We start from the raw sequence: 14,544 nt of genomic DNA on the forward strand, positions 1-14,544 counted from the left end.
GCACATAGAAAGAAATTCCATTGTTGCACAGCCGGGGATCGAACCTACGACCTCAGGTATGAGAGTCGCATGCTGTAGCCACTAGGCCAACATTGCTCTACTTTTCTCTACTACTCTTTTATTTATTACCTTACTTAATAATATTATGTTAGCTCTCTAATATTGTATCTTTATTATGGGCTGAATTAATGCGAAAGAATGTTTGTTTGACAAAGCTGTAACATTACTTATAATTAAATAAATAAAGTTCTATAGATTAATCTGTCTTCAACTCTTGTTTATTGGTTTGTAAAGTAATATTAATAAGCATTTAGTTTCGCACAAATATACGAATCACACAAAAACTCTAAAGTGTGCAAACGAATCACAATTATTTGGCTTTCTAATATAAAATTACAATCAAAAATTAATATTAAAAAATTGATATCTTACTGCCTATTTGAATTATGGATCACACTGTATCTATATGACGCAAACTTTACAAGGTAAGAACCAAGGCTTGACAAACAAGCAAGATACATATTTGTGAGAAGAAGGTTTTTTGAGACCTATGTTCAAAAGACAATTCCGGGGCCAAGATTATAATACGTATAATATATGGGATAGATTTGCTCCAGTTCAAACAATTCGTATTAAAAATTTGGCGATTGAAAAGAGTGGCGGAAAGTTTCTTGCCAGTTCTTCTTACCCGCTCTACACCTTTGACTTGCGAACTGGTTGTAAATGTTAATTAACAGTTAATTTAATTTGTTTTTCTTGACGTTCATAAGTGTACATGTTTACCTATATGAATAAATATATTTTTGATTTGATTTCATTTGATATATAGACGGGCCTAATTTTAAGTTTATTTAAATTGTATTATTATTAATATGTTTTATTTTATTATTGAACCAAACGGACTGTACGGATTTTTACGATGAAAAGAAGAATTAAAAAATATAGACTTGGATAATAATAATAATTATTATTTATTTCAAATTTGTTTCACAGAAAATCTTATATCTAATTGCGCGAAATATGTTTAACATACTAAGTAGTATACTCGTATATATCGTCGTTAAGAGCATCACATCAGCAATCACGACCGCTCTGCCAAGAGAGTACTCTTTAAGAAGAATATATATATAAAAAAATGTTTTTATGTTTTATGGGTTACATACATCAAATTATTTTTAGTTTCGGGGAAAATTTTAAGCAACATATAAATAGCAAGGTATATGTTAGAGATACAAAGCTCTGGATTCGCTTGATTATTTATTTGGTACAACTTCTAATACGCAGAAGCGATGAGAACTTGGAAAAACTGACCGTGTTTGGCATCACAAAAGGCAAAAGATTACGAGGCCAACCAGCTGCATCGACCAAGTGAAAGACTCATCGTAATCAAAATAATACACAGAGAGGCGCTAGACAGAAACCGGTGGAATCAGATTGTCCGAAACATGTCTGCTTGATGACCGCGAGCTACCGACGACTGAAGAGAGAGAGAGACTACGATTTCCATCTCTACAGATATTTAAAATAATCATCAAAATAAGACAAATGATTTAGCGTGCAAACAATTATAAACTCTTTATAAAGTCAAGGTACACTTAAGAAATTGTTCATAAAAATAATTAAGTACACGCATTTACACATCAATTCGTAATAATTAACTGCAATTATCAATAATCAATCCTAAAAAAAATACTTGTAAATTTAGGTATTTAGAAATAACTGTTTTTCATATAATCGCCGAACTAATTTTAATTTTAAATTCTTGTTGACTATATAACACGGATTTCATAACTGTAAAGGGGCGTGGTGTGAGCTGTGTAAGCTTAATAATCTCTATATATATAAAATTCTCGTGACACAACGTTAGTTCCAATACTCGAAACGGCTCGACTGATTCTTATGAAATTTTTTATGCTTATTCAGAAAGTCTGAGAATCGGCTACTATCTTTCGTACCCCTAAGCGATTATAGGTGCCCAATATTTTATTTATACTTGTCGAATACAGTAGAGCTAAAAGACTGTGTTAAAAATAATAATAAAGTATAAAATCTAATATATAAAATTCTTGTGTCACGGGGTACGTAATCGAACTCCTCCGAAACGGCTCAACCGATTCTCATGAAATTTTGTGTACATATTGGGTAGGTCTGAGAATCGGACAAAATCTATTTTTCATCCCCTAAATGTTAAGGGTGGTCCACCCCTAAAATTTTTTATTTATTCTTTAGACAAAAATTTTCGTTTTTATTTTTTCACGATACGCCATACAAAAATACATGCAACCCTAAATTTTCATCTCCCTCTACGATCATCCCTTATGTTTTATTTGTTAATTATAAACTTTTATTTTTTGGCAAAAAACATGGCAAAACAACGTTTGCCGGGTCAGCTAGTATATAAATAAATTCCTATTTGCCGAAAATTATATTGTTTATTCAAACACTCACTGACTTATAAAACCACCCGCTGTATCTGTAAGGTATCAGAGACTTACTTATTCTTCGACCTTATAAAAAGTTTATCAAATTAAATTAAGCGTTTATTGATTAATTAGTTTGCATACCGATTCATTATCCTAACATGCGATGCTCATTATAAAGATATAGTAAGTTTTTCTTGTTTATTTGATTAATGTTATTTCAAGCAAAATGTGGGTTTCACTCTGTCTTGGGTTAGTAATTGGTAGTTTTGCACAAGATTACAAATCATTAGAGTCTGGTAAGTAAGAAATTGTCGAATTATTTTTTAAATTATAATAATAAAAAACATTAAAGTCCTTTATGTCTCACGATTATTTTTTTGCCTCAATTGTCTTTAATTTCTGCGTTTAAGACCCGATTCCCAGCGATGTTTCAGCGTATGAATGAGCGATTACACCAATTAATATAAGTAATCGCACGCGATTCGAAGCATGAAATTAAAAAAAAATAGAATGCTGGGTCATTCACTGTCTATATACCAAAATAAACGTTATTTTTTTATTTTATTAATTACATTTTCGTCATATGTCATATATATAAAGGCCGGTAACGCACTCGAGCCATCTAGCATCAAGAGTGTCCATGGGCGGCGGTATCACGTAACATCAGGTTAGCTTCCTGCCCGTTTGCCCCCTATTCTATAATTTTTTTTTCAATAAACATGGCCGTTCACTCGATGAAAGCTGAAACAACTTCTCCCCGTTTCTGAAATATTTACTACATTGCTAAAAGCGTGATATTGACTTTATAACTATAATAAATCAACTCCATCATATAAATACTATATTAATTTAAACAAGTACTTTTAGTATTAAATACGAAGTTATGGTAAGTGGAAAAGTGTGAAAACACTTTTGTGTTCTATTCATTTCACACACATAGTGTCGTCCCCGTTATACAGAATTTTAACACTCTTTCTTTATTAGTTATTTAGGTTAGATTTAAATTACTTATGAAATCTAAAGTAAGGTTTACGTAATGTTCAATGATGTCTGTGTGGGGAGACATAATTTAAGACACTATTTTAATTAACAAACAAATAAATTCATCTCCTTAATAAACCTTAATTGCGATCAATTCTTTTTATGAAGTTAGAGGTAGCTACTGTTACGTAAAACATTAAAATAGCATTTCTATTGAACTTTAATTTTACAGCATTAAATTTCAATTTCCCATATCGTGATGTATTGGATAATACTGGAAATGTTGACAACACTCAAAGTAAGTACATGTGTGTATTAATGACGTAAAATATAATAATAAATATAAAATAAAATAATAAAAAAATAATATAAAAAAAAATACAAATTCACACTTGTCAAGCTTAATCAAGGAACGCTAGAAGATAATTTATAACCGTCGAATAAATAATTAAAAATCTATAAATAATTAAAATTATGTTTAAAAATCTTAAGTCATAAGGATGTCGAAGTTTTGGATTTATATGTGTTGAATACTAAATAAATTAATAAATAACAGTTTTATTTCAGAAACGAACACAGACTCTTCTCTGACTATATCTGACCTAAAAAATATTACAGATATTCAGAATGTGATCGAAAAACTAAATGAGATTGTTAAAAACCAGAATGACTCAGGTGAGTTTTACTCGTCCAAGGCAACTGTTGAAAATAAATTCTATTTATTGTCGGGACAGATACAACTTGTAGAATGTCATTCTACTCTCATTTTTGTTACCCATATTAATTATCGACTCAAACGTCAAACGTCAGTTTTTTAAGGCATAGGGTGTTCATTTCTTATAGAATAATATATGCCCATTAATACCTACTCAAACTTCTCAATTAGTTATTATTTTGTTCAAATTATGTATATTAATTTTGTTTAACTATATACGATTCCTAACTAAAATGTATAATAATTGGTATTAAATTCTGAAATGAAAGCTTTTATAGAGGATTTATTTTAAAATGGAATTTTATAAGTCTTAACAGCACATTGAAGGTTATTTTAATTAATTTCAGATGAAGACGATTACATTGAAAGGCCATGCCGTGTCTTCGATCCAGAGTGTATCAGATCGTATTTCGCTGCGCATGGGCATTGTAAGAAAGTAGATGGTACTGTGCCGGAACCGTTACATAGATCAGCATCTACTGGTTACCTACCACGAATCAATTTGACAGTGACTTTGGTGAATGTTGACTATTATGGACTTAATGGACAGATCGTTGAGTTTTAGTAAGTAATCCAAAAAGTTTTTTGTTAACTTCAGAAATGCAGGCTGTATGGAGGCTGTGCTTTTTACGTGTATGTATGTTGATCTATATCGGCGTAGAAACATCTGTGCTAAATTTCGTGTTTGTCCACAAAATTGTCAGAGCGTCAAAATCATTTAGAAATGACTTTCTTCAAGAAAAGAGGGTACCAATTCTTAAAAGGCCGGCAACGCATTCGCGAGCTCTCTGGCATTGAGAGTCACCAAGGGCGGCGGTATCACTTTACATCAGGTGAGCTTCCTGCCGGTTTGCCCCTTGTTCTATAAAAAAACTGAAATATTATAATTACGAATACACTAATAGCTAGTTTGCGAAGAGTTCATGATATACAAATATTTTTGATAGGTATTTGAAGATGATTCTTTTATTACTAGTATTATACTACATCAATGTGTTGCGTTATCACGAATTATTGATAAAACAACAAAAAATTATGCTATCGCATTTGTATGTGTATTGTGTAAGCTACATACACTTGGACCAAATGAAGACTTAAGTTGCTGAAGTAATCAATGTTCTGTGGATAAATAGAGTGAAAGTAAAACATAATAATGATTCAACTGAATCATCGTTGTGCATGAGACAATAAACTTCAGGAATCGGGAATCAATATAAATTATTGAGTTGTAATGATTCCAGGTTGCTAGGTATGCTAACGAACCTTTGCGCTTAATATTTTAATGTAAATAAAAAACGATCACCGGTATTCAGTAAAAAACAACCCGTGTTTTTTTTTAGTCATGAAATTATAATAATAATTATTATAAAGCCCATTTATTTCCATAAACCTAAAATAACATTTTTATTTTATTTTTATATTTAAAAGTATGTTATTGGAACCCCATATTGTAGTCTCTAGCCTCTTACATGCTTTTCTATTTTTTTTCTTTTCTGCTCCAGTCTTTACTAGCTACTTGAATTCGTCGTTTTCGTTGATCCATCTGTTCCTTGGGTGGCTTCTTTTTCTTTTTCCTGCAGGTCCTTCCCAAGTTTTCCTAGGGGTCCCATCGCCATATACGTCTATTAAGTAGGTTTTCACTCTTATATCTTTACTTCTTAATTTTTTAGTCATGAAATAGTTAAATATAATCTTATCAAATTTATTCTCAGCATTAATAGAAAAACTAATAAACTGGTGTTGGCAGTTCAGATGAGTAATGTAGTATCGTTTGTGCGGCCAGCCTATTTTAGGTTCCATCGTCGAGCGCAGGAACCGATCGTGAGGAGCACACCAGCGAGGGTCCAGTTTGGTAAGGAATCCATATAAAAAATATGCTGTTTAAAATTCATAAATGTTTATATACTAGTATTGTAATTTATTAACATAACTTTTACACATTTAAAGAAAACACTTTTTTAACGGATTTAAGTTATGTATTATTGTAAACATAATTTTAAATTTAGCTGACGTTTCGCGTGCTTTACAGCGTGCGTGGTCAGGGTGACTGAAGACAAAAGGTGTTGAATGACAAAAAAGTAACACAGCTGTTTTATCTGTATTTATTTTTCCGGAGTTGGTATCGACTAAAAGATGTAGGGTTTCTGCAGAAACGAAACGTCGGATCAATTTTAAATTATGTTGAAATAATTATAAGTTTACAATAATACATAACGTCAATTCGTTAAAAAAAGTGTTTTCTTTAATGTTTACATACTAAAACTTCATAGACAATAGATGCATGGACAAGAAGTTTGTGCTGACTGACAACGCCTGAGGTCGATGTCTATTTTTGCTTTTAGAACTTCCGAATTGCCTTTCAAAATAGCAATTGTTTCTTTTCAGCCATTACACCAACAATTATAATACCAAATTTGAACGACTTGAGACTGGACCAAGCCGAGATATTCTCGTACATTGAATCTCCTTCTCCCATAACGACGGTGAACCCGTTGGCTTTTGCTAGCACAGGTAAAAAAAATTGTCTTTCAGCATCTATAGACGGTGTTTTCCTAAATTACTTTGAACATGAGAACTTACTTGAGGAATTCTTTGTCTATTTCCATGCTTGACTATCTATCGGCTTATAAGGTCTTTAAAACTATGAAACTACTCAAATACATTATAACATATTCAGGGTTCTGAGAGGAAGAATAATAATTAAATTACATCTGTGGAGGACCTTTAGACCTCTTCTTCTCTTTGTATTTAGTTAATATAATAACCTATAATGGTGTAAAGTTTTAAAGAAAACACAAAACCAGCGAACAATTTTTTAATAAGTATGTTTGCAAAGATTGTTTAAATGTCGCGAATTTAATACGTCTTGACTAAGAAAACTTGATTATATACCTAGATTGATATTTGTATATTTTATATTACAACGTGTTTTTTTAAATATAATTCTAGATTAATTGTCTAAAACCAGTTTTACAATATACCTAAGGTATTTATACAAAATCTACCTCGTGGCTTATGTATTAAAGAATAAACTAACATTTCAGATTTAATCGTGGAACGAACTGTAGCTGAGTTCTTCGTAGATCGGCCCGCTAATCAAATCGAGGAGTTGTATTTGGAGTCTAATTTCTTTATAATTAACTTCATTCAATACACTCTATGCGATTTTGGACTTAAACCGTCATAACTCCGAGAAATGTAATAAATAATTATGATTTCAAAACTTTTTATTGTTAATCGACTCCAAAAATCCACAACTAGAGATATCAATATACCATCAAAATAATAGCTATAACAAAATAAACAAATTGTAGGAATGATTAAGAACTATTTATTTATTACTGAATTGAATTTATTTATTTATTACAGAAATACGTAATTGAAACATTTTGTCATTATACTGTATTTAAGCAAGTAGTCTATCAACAACGACTACATAACATTTAAGTGATAATAATCTCATATATGAAATTGGCGTTTTGTATGGGAGGAACAAAAAGTAGATTTTTAAAATAGAATACATATATTTAATTTATAAAGGTCCTATCAATGCACTTTTGCCATCTTATAGGTTAATTATTTATCCCTAAAATAACCATTGGGACGGGAAAAAATAAAATTTTAAATGCAGTTTCTATACTGTCCCTTCAATGTTGAATTTTACCTTTAAGAGGTTATCCAAATGATGAAAAAATAGTAATCTGCAGGTCGAATTTTCCATGACGAAAAAATTAGAACCAAAACCGCTGATACCAAGATGGAACTCATAGTCGTAAACAACATTTCATTTTATAAATAAAGAGACGCAAGAAAAAAAACGGGAAAATGAAATGAATCATTGCTTTTGAAAAACATGGTGTAAATATTGATTTTGGAATTCCTAACCAAATTCAATTTTTACACGTAAGGTATTTGAGGTCAAAGTACAACAAAACGCCTAAGTCATATTTAAGGACCTAATATGCGTTTAAAAAGTTGGTACAGTTTAAATAACCTCGTACTCGTACTCGTACTAGTCATCTAAGCGTAATTAAGTACTTCATATTCAAATTCAAAAATCATTTATTCATGTAGGTGACAATGTACACTTATGAACGTCAAAAAAGAATACATATAATACACTTCCCAACATATTCCTTTTAAATTCCCTTGCTATCGGACTCCTAATTCAATATAATTAACGAAAGGAAATACATTCTTATATTTTACAATTAATTAACACATAATTAGTATGTAGATCTAAAATGAAACAAACGGATCTGCACAATTACGATAATACAATAATAAGAAACAAAAAAACTAATTGACATGATTATCCTGTCATATCCTACAATGATTATGCATTAAAACTATATCTACATTTTAAATTATGTATGTTCGTTAAGTATATGTAAAACGTTATGTCTACGTAATGCTTCGGTAGCGACACAAACAAAAATAATAGACGCGGCTAAAATGGTGTGCCGCCTGAAATGGCGTAAGGTAGGGCACACAGCAAGAAAATGTGACTGACTGGCGCCCGAGTAAAGGAACGGCAACGGACTTTTGATTTAAAAATAATTTATTTAAATGAACAGAGTGACAGCACTTAATTAAGAACTAAACAATAATCAACTTAATATCTATTTCCTCACGGATTTATACATTCAAAATTACTTACTAAGTATTCGCTGTTGCTGACACACAAGCTACATTTGGTTTAGTGCTAGCAAAGCTTATATGAGTAGGGTTGGTACTCTTAACTCCCGTGCCGACGCTGGGCGGATGACATCACCGCCGTCGCCGGGGTTACCTGGCCGCGCCTGGCCCACGACATACACGGTTGGAACAGGATGGAGGAAGCCTATGTCCAACGGGGGACAAACCAAAACCTAACTAACTGATTATACCTAAATGTTAGTGCATTTTTTTCTTAGTTCAAAATCAATGAAATTTATAATCTTTTATAATTAAGCTTTGGAAATAAAGGCTATTATTATTATTAATGCTTCGGTAGGTTTGTGGGTCGGATTGTCCTTACATGCAACCTTCGACACGTAAACTATATTGGTAATGAAAGATACTACTATATACTACAAATTTTACATCTCGTAAGATGCTAGGACAGAATAAGAAAAAAAACATTCGTAAATTAAAAATAATATATATAATATAAATAATAAATATTTCTAGATATCAATAATTATATATCTATCCTGTTAAATAAAATTAATAATTGATTATAAGTATACACGCGAAGTGCAATTAGGAGTTTAATCTTTATCGATCATTGTACGCGAGCTGCAGGATGAACATAATAATTCATTTATTTTTATTGAAAAGTGTTTTCGGCCAAGATTGGATTTCTAAGCCAGGTAAAGTTTATACATAACCTGGCTTTTTGCCGAGATTTCAATTTTTTTTTGCTCCATTCTTGCACGTTAAGTAGATTCTCGTAACGTTTATATAAATAAACAAATCGATCTAATATAAACTATTTATCATATATCGTATACTTTCAGATTATAACACAAATTACCAGCAAATTGATATATTTAATATACTTAAACAATGCTTGTAAAATAACATAAAATTCTGTAGTATTCTTTATACGACATAATGGCATAAGAATACTACAATTTTGTTATTTTATTTTACAAGCATTGTTTAGATACATGAAATTTATCAATATCCTGGTAATTTGTCTTATAATCTAATATATGAGTTGTTAATAATTGTTTATTGTTTGAATGTGTATTCCGTGTTTGGCTTTCTGTATTAGATATTGTAGATTATGTAGCTATAGGAATACTGATCAGGACATAAATGAAACAATTATTTTCTTTATAGGAATAGATATTCTAACTCTTTACCATAGGCAGCATGATAGTATTGATGGACCTGAACCTAAAAACCCAATAGAAGAACTAACTTACTCAAGAAAAAATGGTAAGACTTAAATCACATCATTAAAATTTAGAATCGCGATATACTGTTATTGTATTCTTAATAGTTATTTAGTTTCAATAAAAAGAGGGATCATTTAACGTTATATTTACATTTCAGGTATAGACATATTATCTCTTTATCATGGACAAAGGGATGGATCGAACAATACCGATTTGATTGAGACCATAAAAAATCTAACTGAATTAGGAAATAATGGTAAAGTCCATATGTTTATGTAAGACATATTAACATATATATCACCAGTGGCAACTTAATTCGTTAAACTAATTTCTGCATCCGTTTTATTTATATTATTATGAAGATTGGGTGATTAGCCTCCCGACATACACCGTCCATTTATACCGACTTATAAATATATATATAATTGATTATGACGATATATTTCGGCTTTCAAGCAAATATATTTATGTTTGTCATAAGTCTCTTAGAAATGAAGTATTATTTTTAAGTAGAGCACAATTATATAAATTATATCTTGATGCAAACACAAAAACATAAATCATGTACTGTAAGATTGTATATAGTGTTTAAATTTAAAGTCTTCTGTCGCTATAAGCAACTTTTCGAATCGAAGAGCAAAATTAAAATCAAATTCATAAATTATAACAGATTAAGTAAAACTTAATGTTTCTAATTTTTTAAGCTCCGCAAGACGGCACAGACTATATTGAGCGACCCTGCCGGATATTCGACAAAAACTGTATACGTCGATATTTCGCCGCTCACAGTCTGTGCACACCAAAGTACCAGGCAGTTCCGGACCCAGTCTACCGAACCCAATCTACCTTCTACCTGCCCAGAGTAAACGTTACAGTAAATCCTATTGATATCTACTACACAGGTGGTACAGCCAGGATCATTGAATTCTAGTAAGTATCCTTTGGTACCTTTCCACGCATTATTTAATGACGCAATTTAATTCAGACTTCAATGACGACTTTTACTGCGATTTTAATGTTACATTACTACAGATATTGAGAGAAATATATCAAAATTGTATTCAAAATTCGTGATCATGATTGGAAGATACAGATTATCCACGCTGGGTTTAAATATAGAATAAAAAACAGGAATGCCTGTATAACCAATGTTGAACAATTGAATAAATTAATCTTTCCTCAATTTCAGCGTAAACAAGAAGACGAACCGTCTTCTTTTGGCGTTTACTTTTACGAACTTCACAGCAAGTACTGACAACAATTATTTTAGATTTAACCGACGTGGTAAGGAGCCCGTTGTTACGAGGTCACCTGTCGATGTTCAATATTGTAAGTATTAGTTTTAATTTGATGTATTCAAAATTACATACGCGATATAATTAAAATTGATTTGCAAAATATGCTGCTAAGTGCGTAACTCGAATCGGCGGGAAATATTCGGCTTTTTTTTTAAATTTACACCTTGAAATTTGAGAATAGTTTTTATAGAGAGAAAATTTGTAAAAATGTTAATTTTATCGTTCGTCTACTGTGTTCTACCTTTTGATTAAGGCGAGAAAAAAATCATTAAACAAAATAATCTGGAAATTTAAAAAAAAAACTTTTCGAGTGCTTTTCAACAACCATGGTCAGCTGGTGACAGCCCAATAATGTTAACTGATACCTCATAATATATATAAAAAATGTGGTAACTAAATACATTTAGTAGGTATATTTTAATTTAGAAATTAACGCCGCCTATCAACGTTCAATATTTTCTATGAGTCTTCGGCTTGGGTGTGTCCTATTAGGTTCGATTCCCGGCTCTATAAAATGATTTGCAAAATTTGCTGCTAAGCGCGTAACTCGAAACGGCGGCAATTATTCGAATAGAGAGAAAATTGGTAAAAATATCAATTATATCGTTTATCTACCGTATTCTACCTTTTGATTAACGCCAATAAAAACTCCTGTAACTAATAATTTTATATAATGAAATTTAAAAAAACGTTTCGAGTGCTTTTCAGCTGCTGACAGTCACATAATGTTAACTGATAACTTATAAAAAAATGTAGTAACTAAATCTAAATTAACGCCGGCTATCAACCTTTAATATGTTCTATGAGTCTTCGGCTTGAGTGTGTAGGTTCGATTCCCGGCTAATAGTTTAACTCTTTATTTAAATGTAACATTCGTTCGAATGATGAAGGGAAACATCGCTAGGAAATCGGCATGGCTTGGACCAAAAACTTTTTTGACGGTAACTGCCAAGCACATGAGATTGATCTTGACATCCTAATTAACAAATATAAGATACAGACATCTGAGACATCACCCAAAGAAGGTAGCGGATCTACCGGTTTGTTTCTTATTAAAATGTACTAATATATTTTCTTACAGTTTCCCTAACCGCAACAGTAATAATTCCTAATTTAAGCAATCTAAGGCTCGACAGAAGTGAAGTGTACTTATATTCAGAAGACAACAACCCAGGCCTTCGAGTGGATCTTTCTATATTTGAAAGCACAGGTTTTCATTTTTTTTTAAATCTTTTTATCTAATACAAGACGATATTATGAAGTGTAGATTTTTCTACAGAAATAAGTGATGGTACAAATGTCATTTAAAATAACAGTTTTGTTATTTCACACGCTGCAAGTATGGGTTATTTTAATTTATTGCAGTTTAGTCGTACTATTTTTGTTACTACAACGATTTACAAAGCGTTTAATTCATGTAAGTCTGCTTAGAACAATTCCTATAATTATTTAATATTTTGTGTTTATTTTTTTATGGAAGGGGGCAAACGGACACCTGATACTAAGTGATACCGCCGCCCATGGACACTCTCAATGTTGGAGAGCTCGCGAGTGCGTTGCTGGCCTTTTAAGAATTATGTTCGTAAATAGCCTTTTTTAATAATACTTCCTTTTCAGAACCGAATGTGCAAAGAACTTTAGTGGAATTCCTACTCCGACCGGATGTGAATTTGCAAGAAGCTTTTCTGCTTGACGCTAACTTCTACGCCTACACCTATATACAGCAATCTATCTGCGATTTTGGATTGATACTGTCATAATTATATATCTTTCTCACCTTTATTTCAATTTTTTTCTGTATATTCGTTTACAGAAAAAATATGATGTGTATAAAACTTGTATTTAAAGACGCATGTTTATAAATATCATTTTTTATGATGACTCTGTTGTATTTCGTTATAATTCCTCATAGTAAAACAAATTTTTTATTGATTAAGAAAGGCACAATACTAAATATAATAATAAATAAGTGTCCTTTATATTTAAAATGCTCTAAATTTATGAGAATAAATATCTAAATTTAAATTATTTAACACAACTGTCGTGTCGTTATATTACGATTTAATTTCGAATTTTGAACATCAAGATCGATGATTCGCGTGCGAGCTAACAGGGTCATGGGTTCTCTATTTAATGTAACATTTAGTAAAACATTCTGTAAGTATTGTTTTAAAAACAATTTTGCAGCGTAGAAGATATAATCGCTATTATTACAAAATTAAAATATAGTAAATCCAAAATTCATTAAATATGTAAAGTTGAAATCTACAAAATATATGGAGAATATCATACTATAAACTCACCTAAATAAAACTTTTAACTGTGCTACTATTTTAAGTTGTTTTAGGGGAAGCACTAAACAACGTATACACGACAAAAGTTTTTCGCGACTACGTGAAAATTCGCAACTAAAGATACATCCGCCTAACGCGACAATCCGCGGTCAACTGAATATATTCAGCTTTCCTCTGCTTGTCTCCACTTTCATGAAATGAACTGAAAGCGGTCACATTTTAAAATTAACAGCCTAAGCGACATTCAATATTCACTGTACTTTAAACTGTATCAACAAGAATTAAGGTGTAAAATTGCGTTGATAAAAAATTGTTTTTAAAGTACAACGCTGTTTGTTTGGGAGGGTCGCAGAGGCGGGAATGAGACCGTTGAAAAAAAAATAAGCCAACCGCGTCTCAGTGAGTTAAGGTTCCATGGGCGGGTTTTCAGTGAATATCTTTAATTAAAACAGGAACTTCCTGAAGTAACAAAGTAATGAATTGAAGTTGCCAGGAAAAAGTGGAAAACTGTTGGGCAGGATGTGAAAAGCTTAATGAAAAAACCCTCAAAGTTGCCAGGATGTATTAATTATACAAGCTGTTCCCTAACGTTATCTTTTAGTAATATTAGCTTTTAAAATAGTGAACCAGCTTTTAAAGCTGTAGAACATAAATAGGCTACCATGATCATCTTACATCTTTGGTCTGCGAATTTCTTACATTCTTTCATAACTACTTCGGTGACTACTTTTCGGTAATCGTGATAAGTCAGAGACTATTTATTATATTATATTATATTACATGTCTATTAAAATCCTGCCTTATATTTAAATTGTAGGTTCTGAATACGATTCCCGGTGTCACAATTGTTACTTTAATTAAATTTAAATAATCATTTCAGAAGAAATACATTTAAAAACAGCAAAGATTAACTAAATAAAACATTTTTTTCTGAAACTTATATAT

General features: G+C 31.2%; 2 protein-coding genes across 2 annotated transcripts in view; one reads left to right on the top strand and one right to left on the bottom strand.

The window, feature by feature from the left end:
- LOC110994404 (carbonic anhydrase-related protein 10) overlaps nt 1–13,731 on the bottom strand; it is a 51,170-nt gene extending 37,439 nt beyond the window's left edge. The window contains exon 1 of the mRNA XM_045631740.1: nt 13,609–13,731. The gene's annotated coding sequence lies outside the window, so the exon portion shown is untranslated. The remainder of the gene's footprint in view (nt 1–13,608) is intronic.
- Nucleotides 467–7,073, top strand: LOC110994415 (fibrohexamerin-like). The gene is made up of 6 exons (XM_045631780.1): nt 467–485; nt 3,972–4,079; nt 4,467–4,683; nt 5,832–5,974; nt 6,505–6,630; nt 7,069–7,073. The coding sequence occupies exons 1-6, from the start codon at nt 467–469 to the stop codon at nt 7,071–7,073; spliced, it is 618 nt and encodes a 205-aa protein (XP_045487736.1).
- Nucleotides 13,732–14,544: the final 813 nt, after the last annotated feature.

The sequence above is a fragment of the Pieris rapae genome, chromosome 16, assembly GCF_905147795.1.
Source record: "Pieris rapae chromosome 16, ilPieRapa1.1, whole genome shotgun sequence".
NCBI lineage: Eukaryota > Metazoa > Arthropoda > Insecta > Lepidoptera > Pieridae > Pieris > Pieris rapae.